At 44.9% G+C, this 14,500-nt stretch overlaps 1 protein-coding gene across 1 annotated transcript in view; it reads left to right on the plus strand.

Moving 5' to 3' along the window:
* Positions 1-2,985: 2,985 nt before the first annotated feature.
* The window catches only part of efna3a (ephrin-A3a), a 55,707-nt gene continuing 44,192 nt past the window's right edge, over positions 2,986-14,500 (plus strand). The window contains exon 1 of the mRNA XM_047605920.1: positions 2,986-3,635. Within this exon, the coding sequence (XP_047461876.1) occupies positions 3,526-3,635 (110 nt within the window). The 5' untranslated portion in view covers positions 2,986-3,525. The remainder of the gene's footprint in view (positions 3,636-14,500) is intronic.

Below are 14,500 nucleotides of genomic sequence, written 5' to 3' on the forward strand. Positions count from 1 at the left end.
TATCTGAATAATCAATATGCCCATAGCTTCTGTTCATGAATTAATCACGAACAGAGTCACAGGTAACGAGCCGTGGTTACTGTTTCCATTGTGTGTACCGACGCTCGCAGCAAGCAGATGCAGATGCTCCAGAAGGCAATGATAAACACTGCACTGAACTTGATAGCGCAAACGTGTTCAATAACTTATGACACTGGGAAGATTCACATGTACAGAACACACGCTCATCCGCGCAATCACATCATAAATATGTATTTGTGCCTCTGCGTGGTCGAGGCAGGTACAGGAAACATATTAAATGTCATTCTTTATATTTTCATCTCCCTCTCAGCGGCACCGCGTGGCTGCCGCTCCGCAACGGGAGGCGAGGGATCATCAGTTTATGGAGAGCTGAAGGAATATGCTTCTTGTATGCGGCACTTTCCTCCTGAGTGAGAGGCGACAAAAAGGATGACAAATGTTGGAGTGGATGGTGGCGAGTGATCCAGTGGAGCCGCACGGATAGGTGGTGGGACAGAGCTGTGGAGGGAGTTGGGGAGGGAGAGAAAAAGTGATGGTACTTGCTCTCTCATCCAGCCCTTTACTCCAGTCGCCACGGCAACATGCCTGGAGGGCACTCAAGAGAGGCGTCATCACTGACAAAAACAACAGAGAGGCAGAGAGTGAGTGAGAGCAAACGAGAGCAAACTAGACAGTGTGTATGAATGAGAGCTGGAAGAGCGGAAAGTAGACGGCAGATATACAGCGGACTACTTCACCTCACTCAGAGGAGTGGGGATTTTTTTTTTTTTTTTTTTTGACCTTGAGGGATTCCGCTAAAAAAACGCAATGAACGCTCATTCATCGCTGGAGGTCATTTAGATTAATGTTTTGGATTGCTCAGCCAAAGTTTCACCAACAGAGCCCGTGACCGTGTTTACGGGTGTGAATATCACGGATATAGCCTCCGAAAAAGACACTATTACGAGATAGGAAATTGGCAGAGTTAATCAAACCGAGGCTAATGCTTAATATTTAGAATTAACTGAACCATTAATACATGCGGCTGCCGTTGGGCTAGATAGAGTGGTTAAACCACCACCGGCAAAATTAAACAGGTTAATTAAAGTCTCCACATTTTCATGCACTCCCCCTCAGTCTATATTTCACTGTTTAACACACACACACACACACACACACATGCACACACGCACACACACAAAATTACTCAGACACGTGCTATTACTGTGCTTGTGATGGCCTTCCACTAACTACATTCATTTCCTAATATTAATTTGAATCTTAATTCCAAGCTTTAACTTTAACCCCTGTTAAATTGTAAATTGGGAACAACCTCATTTCTACGAATCACACAAAAACACATCCCGAAACCTCGGGTTTCTGTTTCTGTGGCATTGTTTTCCCCATGAGCACGTGCAGATGTCCTCAAACTGAACCCAGTATATATAAGACGTCATGCTTTTAGGCCATCATGTTGGTTCCTCCTTTAATTTATCACCCATTTATGAATCGAGCAGCTCCCACTTTTTTCTTTTTTTTATCTTTGGTTGTTGACAGAAATTTAAACAGTGTGCTCATAATTAACTATGATAATGATTCAATGTGTGATAATGAGTCATTTCGTAGCCTGAGAGGAGTTAAATCTTTCTGCCTGTTCGTCCAGCTTAGTCCCAAAGTAAACCCTTAATATAACCCACGCCGATCAGGCATAACATTATGACCTCCTGACCCATATTGTGTTGGTCTCCAAAACATTGTGACTCATCATGCAATGAACATGGGCCTTCTGAGGGTGTCCTGTGGTGTCTTGCAACAGAATGCTGTTAGTGGAGCCCTTTGGGTCCTGTGGGTTGAGGGGAGGGGCCTCTGTGGATTGTCCCACAGGTACTTGATCAGTTTGGGATCTTGTGAATTTGGAGACCAGGTCAACACATTGTGCTGTTTTTCATGTTCTTTTTAGCTGTTCCTCAACATTTTTCTGTGTCAGACTGCATCCTGCTTCAGATGGCTGCTGCTGCCACCAAGGAAAGGAGTGTTATTGCTCTTGGGTGGGAATGCATGGTCTAATCCAGGTGGGCGGTACAAGTAACATCCACATGAATACCAGCTCCGAAAGTTTCTTAGTAGGACGTTTTATTGTCACATATGGTCAATGTTATTCACTTCCCCTCTCAGTGGTTTTAATTTTGTGGTGAATGCTTAAAATACAGCAGTGGAACTTTAAAACTGTGACCCATGTTGTATTTTTAACATGTTTTATTGTTGGGTGACTCACGGAGAGTATTTTGCCTCAGAGTGGGTTATGTTGCCAACCTGTAGGGGTTGAGTGTTGTCTCAAAATAACAGAAAAATATAGCATCACTTAACTATTTCAAGGAGCTCCCTTACAGGCAACAAATACTGCGGCACATACGTTCAGCTGGCTGGTTGGACACGAATAATGGTTTCCTACACAACCCATAATGGCTACTCCAACAGGCAATTTACTTTGATAACATTAGAGCAAAATAACATGTACAGTGTAATTAAGTGAACACATGGCAGCCATTAACAAACAGCAAAATGAGGAAATTAACAAATGAATTGTCCAAATGTTAAGCACCAAGGTTAGTGATTATTTGTCAGTGGCAGGCACAATAAGGCAGGAGAGCCGCTGGGTGCAGCGGTGACTGATTGGCTCTGACCTAATTAGTAATTAAGGTGTGGCGCAGCACGGCGCAGGGTTGCACGGTTTGCGAGATGAATGTCCATTAACTAAACTCTGCTAAAATCTCACCTTTACTTTAGTCAAAGCCTTCACTGCAACCCTTACTCTCATACTGTTACTTTTAAATAACGTTTACCAAACTGCGAACGATCCTTCAAGAATTACGCAGAATGCCGATATTGATCACGATTTCTTTTAATTACATTTTCCTCTGCACAGTTTAAGGACACACGCACACGGTGAGCATGTTTTGAGGGGGCGGGGCAGCGGAATAGATGGACATGTGAGCGCATCTCGACCATCAGAGGGCGGGTGTGTAGCGTTGAATGAGCAGCGTGTGGCTGCTGCTGCTGCTGCTGCTGGTGGTGCTGATGATGATGATGATTGGAGAAGCGGCAGGTGCTTAAACCTTGCACCAGATACCCGGCGGCTTGGATGCGACTTTAAAGGCTGTGTAAAGAACAATAAACCCTAACCCTCAGCTGTTAGCGGTGAATGCCTTTCAAACACCTGCAGTGTTCCTCTCTGGCGAAGGAGTGACTTGTGAGTGCGCAGCCGGTGCGAGAAAGAAGTCCAAATAGATTTGGCACAAGTGAAGATGCCCGAATGGGTCTTGACGCAATGGAATTTGAGTTGAAGAACACGTAACCACTCAGAAGTCGCTCTGGTTCAAGCCGCTGTTGAGGTAACTGGGAACTTGAAAACGCGTTTTTGTTTTATTGACCGCGGGGATGTTGTGAACGAAGCCCGGGACAGAAGGAGCGGGGACGCAGAAGGAAGAAGGGGGAAACCAGGGCTGGACGAGCACCAGAGGGATTATGGCTCTCGTAACGTTTTCTCTCAGCCTCATCACGCTGGTGCTCTCAAACCTGCACCTTTCGAGAGCCAGCAACCGGCATGCGGTTTACTGGAACAGCTCGAACATACAGTAAGTGTCGTTCCGCATCCGCGTTGCTCGGTGCGCACCTGTGCTAGTAACTTGTTTACAAAGGCAGTGGTCATCCTCTGCAGCGACGTGTCTCCTTGGTTCACAGCATTGTAACGCACGCTACAATGCAGCAGCGTTAATAATCAGCCCAAGACAGGGCTGTAAGTGTTTCTTCTCGGCTCTGATAAAATGTTGAGCCTCAGTTTAGTCTGTGTTATCCAGTCGTGTGATCAGTCTGAGAACAGTGATGCAGAGCTCCACTGGGAAACTCTGTTCACCCTGCATGCAGAGTGCTTGCTGTATAAATATTTGATTTTGTGTTTTACATTTAGTCCATCCACCGCCTCACGGTTACGACTCACATGGGCCGCAAATCCCCTCATTCACCTCCATTTCAGTTATGTGTCTTGTGTTACACACAGCTCAAACTTCCATAAATCAGCATGCGCTCTCACTATAAATAATTACTAACATGCATCCCTGTTCCACACACAAAGACACACATCTTTGCCTCTCCTTGGACCCTGATTCCTCCGGCAGCAGTGAGCTTGCTTACCTCAGGTAAGCTCCCTCAGGCTGTCCCCTGTATAAAGCATGAAGCCAGCTCGCTGTGGGGCAGAGATCGATGTGGATTCTACTGCCTTTGTCTTCTCATTAACCAACAGTGAATCCATCTTTCTCACATTCTTTTATCTCTTCTCCTCACACGGCACCCCCTCCTGCCCCCACGCCTCCTTCCCCTCCTCTATCCGTGTTCATCCTCTGTCCATTTGTATTCACCCCAGATGCAAGTCTCTCCTATCGCCTCTCTCTATCTCATACTTAGTTATTTTCTCCCCTCTCCTATTTTTCTACTGTGTCTCACCACCCAGCCTGTCCCCCTCAATTCTCTTTTTTTTCCCCCCCTGCATCTCATTACCGCCCCCCCATCTGCTCTTGGTCCCTCGCTCACCTCCCAGGCTGTCAGCTGGGGGGGGGTGGGGGTACACGCAGCGGATGATTAGAATTAGAAACTGTACGAAAGTTATTTGAATGCATGCGAATGTGGGAAGATTCAAATATTTGAAGGTTTCCGGAAGGCAAACAGGGAGAATAAATGGCTTTAAAACCTGGTAAGCCGTGAACCTGGGGGCTGCAGAGCTGACACGTCCTCATAAATGTTAATGTGTGAATGTCAGAGTCACATTCAGAACTATTTTAGATTTATGACTGCAGTTAATCCCATCAGCGCGACATGAATAGAGAAGGGGTGTATTATTAGAGACTTTGGTTGCATTTAAGTGCTGTAAAGGTGCACAGGTTTTTGAGTGTCGTAATCAGTATTAGTCCTATCTATCAATTTTAATTAGTGTTCCAGCGTGCGCTTTGTCTAAAATGATTTTCGCAGCATGGGTACGGTTGCTCACTGAAGTTATTCATTACAGCGTTAGCACATTTGGTGGCTTTATATTGACATTTATGTGTTAAAGTGACAAATATGCGCTCGTATTAATGAATTTCAAATAGGCCGAGTGTGTGAGAGAAGGCAGGGAGGGAGGGAAACAGAGGGACACAAAGTGCAGGTGTGGGTTTACATGCCTGCGTGTGCAAAACCTCTCCCTTCTCCGCTGTGAGATACAAATCTCTAAAATAATGCAAAACCTGACCCAGTTTGCAGGTAGCAGACAAATCCTCAGAGGCCATGGCAGGAATACTGATGGTCATCAAGCTCTGGAGGGCCTTAGGCTTGGAGCCACTTCTCCACCACTCTGTCTGCGCACATGGAAAACTGGCTGAAGGCCTCGCTTGTCCAACAGCTCATTCCCTTGTCCAGGTCTTGTTATATTGACAGGCTCAGGGGGAAGCACTATGAAATGAAGGCAGCGACGAAAAGCCAGAAACCAGAGGACTTAAGAGCCAAACTCTGGTTGATGCCTTAATGTTTGAGCCACCCTTGAGCGCAGCATTTAGCACAGATGGTTACGGCACAGCTGCAAGAAATGGGATCACTTGGAAGCCAAGCTGTTTGTGCCAAAGCCATGAAAATTGCCTTTTATGATAACACTCAGCTATAAATGTCTTGCTCTGGTGTGCTGAAAGTCAAAAGTGGATCGTCACAATGTTGATGCCCACTAACACAGCGCTGTTTGATTCGCCGCGGCCCTTATGAGGGAAACAACACCAGCCGATTTATCAGAGCCTTTTTTTTCACCCCAGACAGGTTGAAACCAGATATCTCGATTATCGCGACCCAAAGAAACACCTTGGACGGCTTTGATTACCGCCCAAGTCCGTCACAACCGTACTACCGGCCATTAGAAAGTGTCGGCCTCAGCTTCCGTTCTCAGCAGTGTGCCCGGCCAACTCGTTACAGATGTCCCTGTTAATGGCTGACTGAGGCAGGAAAAACACACACGCAGGCCATTAAATCATCTCGCATCTGAGGCCATCTGCCAATTAGAGGGGGGAGATGTGGAACATCTTGAGAGCGCGCAGGATCAGCGGTGCACTGCGGTAGCCTCGCCTACCCACAAGCGGCGTCCCATGCTCCTGCCACCTCCTCCCATCAGGTGTTTGGCCTCACTGGTTACGCAGGGCGAATCTCCGTAATTGGAGACCCCATGTCAGCATGATGAAAACAGCATTGCAGCTTTCATTCCATCTCCCACTCCTTCCTTCACAGTCACACAGTGTCTCTACTAATGCTTATAACTTAGCAGAACGCCACAGCAGAAAGTTGGTTGGAGGGAATCGCAGGGAATTGAGTTTGAAAATGTGCCACATACCCTCCGCTAAATCGCCATTCCCCTGCCTGCTCAGCAAGTTGAAAGTGTTCTCTTGCTGTTTGTGGCTGATCCTCAGCGATTTACAGCTCCCCGCGTCATGTGCTGCACACTGTGATCATGATTTGGACCTGAAATGGTGTCTGTCAAGCCCCTAGACCATAAAAAAAAAACAGAAAAAAAAAAAACAACTAAATTCTCAGCAGACTATATCTGGTGCTACGAAATAAATTATCACCTTGACAAATAGCTTCCCCGAGAATTCGAGGAACAGGGGCCCGGTGATCAATGTTGAGCTGAGGTGCCGTCTTACTCAACAGGCTCATTAACCGCCAGGTCGGCATGTGTGGGCGTGCAGACCCGGCTAGAGTTGGAGGTGGTTCCCTGTGGGGCGGAGGAGAACCTGCATGGACAACTGTGTTGTTGTTGCTTTGTTGGTCATTACCGAGAAATGTAGTAAACAGAGGAAGATGCGGAGCGACGGACGACGAGGGTTCAGAATGTAGGTGGAGAAAGCGAAAGAGGGATGCAAAGAATGTGATGGAAAGAGGCGTGCGTAATGGAGAACCTGCTGTAAAGGCAGGAAGGTGTAGCAGCCGTTTTACGAGAATAAAAAAGCGGGGAGAGATTGATTGAGTTGGCTAAAAGTCAGGAAGGGTGACAGAGAGCGCAGGCTTTACTGGATGTGGAAGTTGGGTTGTTTGGCTGAATGTGCTGTAGCTGCAGTTTTCTGAGGAGATGATACCCACGGGAGTTGATCCGAGCTAATGTGGACACAGGCCGGGTCGTTCATGTGGACCAATGCTCAAAGACAATAGCTCCCGCCACAACATGGCGCACTCGGAGCGTACAGGAGACAAGCAGATTTGCCACCTGATTACACCTGCGTCTCCGTCACTTGGCTGTCTTGGCGATTATGCATACAAATGCATCTTATTCACCAGCATTCAATTTGTTCTTTAATTGTCTGCACATGCGTTAAATAGTGTGCCGTTTCTTCCCCAGGCTGCAGTTGTGTTGAATGAGATCATATTTGTGTGGAAATTGACCTTTCGATGAAAGTAACTCTCTCCAACAGTTCAAGTTGTTGGTGAATATTTATGCCTTTTATATATTTCTTTTCTGGCCATGGCTTTCAAGAGATTAGACTGATGAATAGTGCTTTTAAATGGAGAGTCAGCTATCCCTGACACCACCTAGGTTCATTAAAACATACAGTACATCTGTGGTTGTTCGTTAAATCCTGCCGGCGTGCTGAGATGTGTGCTAAACATTTTTATCTCACTGAAATCAACCATGAGTCACAAAAATGGATGGAGAACCACTGAAAGGATATTTAATGGTGTGTATGGATCCAAGAGTGGGTGTGCGGATCAATACATTTATATCATATGGGAAGGTGAATGGACCTCGACCGAGGAAAAACACAACCAGGTTTCTTTCTGAGTAGCAATCAATCTGGGTGCATCAGGTGATCAATTTCCAAATGCATTTTTAATTTGATTTCGCGGTGTCAGTAAATTGCCATTAAGGATTCGCAGCTCAGCTCGGGAAGCTCAGATCAAGTATTGCCTTGGAACAGCATGCTTGAGAATTGATTATTGCGGGCTTGTCAGTCACTGCTCCAGGGTTCATGCTCCTTGGAGCCCTTAACTATGTGTGCACTCAACAAGGTCTCGGTGTATCTGCAGCAGCAGCTTCAGACGGGGAAAAATGTAAAAAAAGAGTGTTTTGAATGAAACCTGGGTCTTAAGCAAAATGTGACTTATTTCCCTGTAGAGTTAAAAACAGAAAAAGATGTGTCTGAATGAGATATTCTTCCATGAGACCAGAATACAAGGTGAAAACGACAAATGCCTCATTTTAAAGAAAGCTTAATAAAATAAAGATGGGGAAAAAAAGGTTATGCCGTCATTATCGCCATTTGAGATGTGATGATAAAACTTAAATTTGTATGAGAATAATTCCAAGACTAAGGAAAATAGCGCAAATGTTTTCATATTCGTTCTAGGCTGCTGATATTAGTAAATATTAATTTGACTTAATAGTGCGGTTAAATTAATTGTGGGTGGGGGCACTAGAAAAAGCCCCAGGAGGGGACTCTTAATCAACCTGGAGTTTAATAGATAGGAGCCAAATGGAGATTGCGAAAACTCGTGTTATTACTCCATCACAATAAACTCTACCATCTTTAGACTCTCTGGTTCCTCCAGAGGTCCAAAGCACTCCAAGCCTTCCGAGCTTCATTATTATGAGGAATTGCCAGGTTTAGTGGGCCATTATAACCTGTTCACGGGCTCTGATGGGAAGGTGCCATTGGACTCATCTAAGAGCTACCCTGGGTGACCGAGGGGGTGGAACTTTCTCCAGAGGAGCCCAAAGAAAGCCATGGTTAGGCGCTTCGTATGCCATCAAAAGCCATTAGCATTCCTCCACTCCAAGGGTATAAAAACTGCACTTAACTGGCAGTGGTAACCCACAGGAGATAGTGCTGATCCCAGACAGGTAGAACCAATTTCAGACTCAATGATTTGAATGCAAATGCTTTCTACGAAGGAGGCCTTCCAGCTTCTGAATGCTAGCGCCACAGTACATTACACTGGGAGTCGGCCTGGCACCCACTGGGAAATTACAGTGCTGCTATGATGAAAATGGCTGCCATGTAGGAAAAAGATCAAAGCTTTTGATAGGTGGATGGTCACTGGCTGGCGTTTGATTATTTGGGAAATGGGTCTTGTTACGCTACATGGCCCGGAAAACAATGTGGCAGCCACAGCAGCTGGTCAGAACAATTTGTTTTTTTATTGGAGCAGAAGGTCTCTTCTGAGGTGTGGCAATTGAGGTGGTATTTTGCACCTACTGGTGCCCTCCCGAGTTATCAGCGTCCCTTCATAAAAAAAGGCATCAAGCGAGGACACAGGTTTATGCTCTGTCATATCTTGTTCTCTGTTCATTTCCTTCAGGTCTTGAGCCGTGACAGGTCTTCCCTCTAATGCTCTTGGGTGCTTAACAACAGCGGTGTTACAAGAAGCAGAAACTGTCCTCACAGCTTAGTGGATGATACGGCTCCAGCCTTCCTTTCATGTGAGGGCAATTTCGGATGCGGGCGGCGTAATAATTACATATTCGGTCATAATTGAGATTTTTCCTATTGAAGCTGTAATTATCTCAGGGTCCGAGACCCTTCGCCAGGCGTCGTCTCCAAAAGAAGAGTATTTGAGGGAAATTGATATCTCTTTCTTTTGCTCTGTGCATCCAGAATGACAAAAAAAAGTAATTTGACCCCTCAGCAGCAGCCGCCACCACATGGCTTAATTTATCCTTCTTAAATTGTTAAAGGGAACATTTAAATCAGTGCATCTTCAAGCGAAACTGTTCTATTACAAATATTGTAGCAAAGTCTTTAAAGCTTGAAAATGGGATGTAAAGAATTGGACAAGAAGCTGCAAACTGGAATAAATAGAAGCTATAATGCCATGACATGTTCAGACTTAACAAGATATCCTGCCAGGTGAGGTGGGGCGAGAGTCTCCAGATGCATCATGATACAATATTAGTGCAATACTATACGATACTATGAGATATATATAAGATAGCATTGCAATTAAGTACCTTATTGTAACCACAAATAGCAATGTAATATGAACCTTTAGTTAGCCTTTAGTGATGCTCCTTAAGACTGATTTCTTTCTCCCATGATTCGTCCTCCTGCACGCTGACCGTCACCTCTGCTTACCTTGCCAAAATAGAAGCACTTAGTGGAGGCATTGATTTTATTCTTGTTGTACTAAAAGGTTCAATTAATATTTTCAGTTTATTTAATAAACGACTGATGCTGGACTTAGATGCATGCATATAGTATTGCCATGAAAAATATATCTGTTGATGTGTACTCATCAAAATCACAGGCACCCTCAGAAGGCCCATATCTGTTTTTTGATGAGTCAGAGCTGTTTTTAGAGGCACAAGGGACACTTACGCAATATTAGCTTTGTTTAAAATTCTTATGTAATTCAGTATGTCATGCAAAATCAGTAGATCAGAATATAACTCGCCAGTAGTAGCACCTCACTCCTTTCTTTCCATCCGTATCTTTAACCTCATCATTTAATCAGGTCTCGCGTTGGTCTGCATCAAAAATCTATTCGGAATTCATTTGCCGCCTTGATGTGTAAATTCGGTTATGGTTAATACATGAGCTACGCTAGATGCATAATCATGCCTCTCTCCTCACACACGTGCGTTATTTCACTTCCTGGTGTTCTCGCCCATTGATTTATATGGACGGTACGTGACTGATAACGGAACGGCCGGTCTTGTCCCGTAGCCTCCTCTACGGTCAAAGAAGCTGCACTCCGTTATTTGCACATGTAGCGCTTGCGAGGGGGATTTGTGGAGGGATGAGAAGGGGTGGCGCCCTGCTTGTTATCACTACTAATGACTAGATTATTGAGGGAATGTACAGCAGAGGCAGTACTCTACCTGTTCAGCATCCTCCCCTGATTAAACGGTGCACATTCTCCTTTGGCTGTGTACCAATCTGCCGCAATGCCTTGTTTGTTAAGTTATTTACTTGGTTGGCTCAGCTGATTTTCAGCAGCTTTGGGCTATGTGCAAAAAGGCATCTGTGAGTGGTGCACTCATGACTAACAGCATTAAAGCCACATCCCTTGCACAACGTGTGCTTTGTGTGTAGAGTATAAGTAAGAAAATTATGTTTTTTCCTGTTATAAAAACCCGTGTAATGCTGCACGGGACTGTGTCTAGACTAAGCTTTTCCCAAACTGGGAAACACACAGAGACAAACCCAACTCCTCTCCATGCTGTGTGCGTGGGTGGGTAGAATATCAATGTCCTGCCGTCTGCCTGGCTGCTCTTAGGTGACATTTAAGGTGTTTTCATGTCTTATTGTCTGCCTGGGCTCCTGTGTGTGCGCGTGTGCATACCGACATGCTTGTTTGATTGATTGTCTTTGAAAGCAGAGTAATGATCCTGTCGCCTCTTCTTGGCCCTCTCTGTCTCTTTTGGTCAGACTCTCGCTCACGCCCGTGCTTCTTTGCCGTCGGTCGCCTTTCGCCTCGGAGAGCGGCAGCCCCTCTCTGTCTTCCTGCCGTGCAGTTTGAAGTGTTTTCGCCCAGCCTTCTGTTCCTGCTCCGTTCTCACCTTGTGTGGAGTCAATGGGAAGTCCCAGAAGGCTGCTTTTGCTCAACCGCATTGCCGTGCGTGGGAGGAGAGTGGGCACTGCCGCCCATTTACCTCCCTTTCATTTACCGCTTTATGGCAGCTGAAAGAGTGCTATGCTAGGGTAGCATGTTGATTCAGATACGCTCGCCGCACATGCATTTGTCTTTCTAGCACGGTGTGGAGTCTCACGCGAGAGGAGCTAATTTCCTCTGCAGCGTTCGTGTGCGTGGATGTGTGTCTTTCAGTAGAATAAAGTCAGCATACGTTCCACGTGAGATAGATGGTTATGATAAATAGATCTGCTTTTGCAGCACTTAAAGGGATTCTGTGCCACTTCCCAGGAGGAAGAGGTAGAAAAAAAGTTACGACAAAAAAAAAAGGAAGGGGGAGAAAGTGAGGCTGGTGGAGGGAAATGCCAAAAAAAGAGGAGATGTGGGAGGGAGATATAAAGCAGTTCAGAGATACAGAGGCAGAGAGTGGGGATAGGCGAAGAGGAGGGGGAAGGGGATATTCGTATGTAGAAGAGGCGAAGAGTCTGTAGAGAGAATATTAATGGTGTGTCAGGAAGTGGAGTATCTTTAAAGACCTCAACCTTTATTCTGGTGCTCATGCATCGGAACAAGCAGCTTGGAGGCAAAAAAAAAATAGCAGAATAGGCAATTTGCATCAATGAGGTGACCTGTATTTGCATATTTTACCAGGAGGAAAACTAATGGCCAAAACAACAAGTGGTGAGACGAGATCTATCTATCTCATTCCCTCTGTATCACTTTCTTTCAGTATTATATGCGCATACTCAAACGCACTCACCATTTTTTTATTTTTTTATTTTTTCGTGAAGAGCTGCCGCTTTGCTGGTTCTCTGAATTCCCTCTCAGCACCTGTCAACACTGGGAACTACAGCAAAAAGAGTGAGCTGCAGGTGTGTGCTTGTGTGTGTGTGTGTGTGTGTGTACATGCATGATACCGATGTTCATTCACACGCATGACACACGGAAGAAACACGCTGACTTTGGTGGAAGCCTGTGTCACAGGTGACAGCCGGTGACGGGGCTCAGGAGCAGACCTGCGAGGAGGAGGCGAGAACGAACGCGGTGTTCCTCGAGTAGCGGCCGAAAAAAGATAGAGTCAGTAGAGCACATTGTGAAGAGTTAAACGATGTAGCGAGGAAGAGAATAGCACACAGAGCCTGAGGTTGTTGTGTACGGTGGGAAGAGCGAGCGTGACACGCGGCGACCGCAGAAGATGGATTCTCCCTGTGGGAACTGGTCTAATATCAAGAGGTTTATTTCCTGAGAGTCCTTACTCCCTTTAAAAAAAAAAAAAAAAAACACTGTGGTTGTGACTGGGAAAAATGGAGATATTTTAAATAATCTTATTCATTCTTTTTGCCGTTTGATCTGGCGTAATTCAAATGAACTCAAATTATGTTCGCCCAAAGAAAAGCTGTTTTTTCATAAATCGTTGCAGAAATTTCCCACAACTCCCGCCTCTGCATTTGCAATTCATAAACCAGGTTGTAATCCCTAATTAGCAGCCTTTAATTTTGAACTTTTGGGGAAATTAGAGGTTCCATTAAGTTTTGATTCTAACCTCCAGCGCCTGCTGCAGAGGGGTAAATTAGTGCCGAGGAAGCGATATCTCCAGCTAATGTTCAGTGCCACGAAGATAACAGCGCTTTCAAAAAGGGACATTAGCATTCCTGCATCGTGTTCTGGTCTCAGTTTTTATATATCTAAAAAAGATAAATAAATAATGCTCTTCGTCAGCAAAAAAAAAAAACCTGCTTTCTCTTGTTCCCCCACCTCTTCTTCATTAAACAGTTCATCAGCAATCTTTCAACATATGTATAATTTATGAGCCAAGTACAACACGCAGTACAGGTTACTGTAGTTAAATATCGGTTATATTTTCAAAGTGAGGGGTGTCAGGGAGAGGGAGAAAGTAATTTAGTGACTTGTTCCCTCAGAGTGTCGCCATCTTAACCCGAGCAGAGAGCCAAGGTTTGCTCCATTTTACAATCAACTTTGTGGTTCATTCGGAGGCATTTAACAATTTACCCAGAATTCCTTTGACCTCCGAGGTCACTGCGAGGATCTTGTGGTGATCACTGAGTTATGTTAACACCACTGACTAATAAAACATTTGGGGCCAGTATTGGGAACTTTTACATTTTAAATGAAGGCAAGTTTGCATCATAAAAAATAGAAACTCTATTTATATTCAAGGTTTTGAATTTTGAATGTTTTCTGTGACCATTTTTTTTCATCTTGTTTTACTTCCTGTATTTCCCCCCTTTGATTGTTGGATTGGTTGCTTCTTGTGTGCTCCGCCCTTATTAGTTTCACCTGTGTCTCGTTAGCCCCTCTGACCAGGTATATATATAGCTCTGGCTTCCCCCTTGTTTGCTGTCAAGTGGTCTGCTCTGTTACCCTTGTGTATCTGCCTTTGTTTGTTTACCCCTGCTTTAGCTAGCATTGCTCTCGTACCCCTCTTTAGCTAGCTCTGCTCTCGTGCCCCTCTTTACCTACCTTTGTTCTCTTACCGCTGTCAAGCCAACTGTCATATTTCCCCTGTGCTGTACCCTCTTTGTTTTTTCCCCTTGTGGTTCGTCCTTGTGGTTCGTCCTCGTGGTTGGTTTTTGGTTTTCACCACTTTTCTTTTGCCATTCCTGCATTTATTATTTTTTTATTTTTTCAAACTCGTTATGTCAACTGCTCCTGCCTCACCTTAGTGTTCTGCATTTTCGTCCTCCCTCCTTTGATACTGTACGAGGCAGTTTATTGATTCACCAGGAATTGTCCTTTCAAGGGTGACAAAATTATTCAATTATTTCTTCTGGTTACTTACCAGTAAAAAACTCAACAATACCCAAGTGTGTCGGTAAGAAATACTGAAAGTGTCCTAGTGTGTATGAGA

The sequence above is a fragment of the Mugil cephalus genome, chromosome 14 (genome assembly GCF_022458985.1).
Source record: "Mugil cephalus isolate CIBA_MC_2020 chromosome 14, CIBA_Mcephalus_1.1, whole genome shotgun sequence".
Lineage (NCBI taxonomy): Eukaryota > Metazoa > Chordata > Actinopteri > Mugiliformes > Mugilidae > Mugil > Mugil cephalus.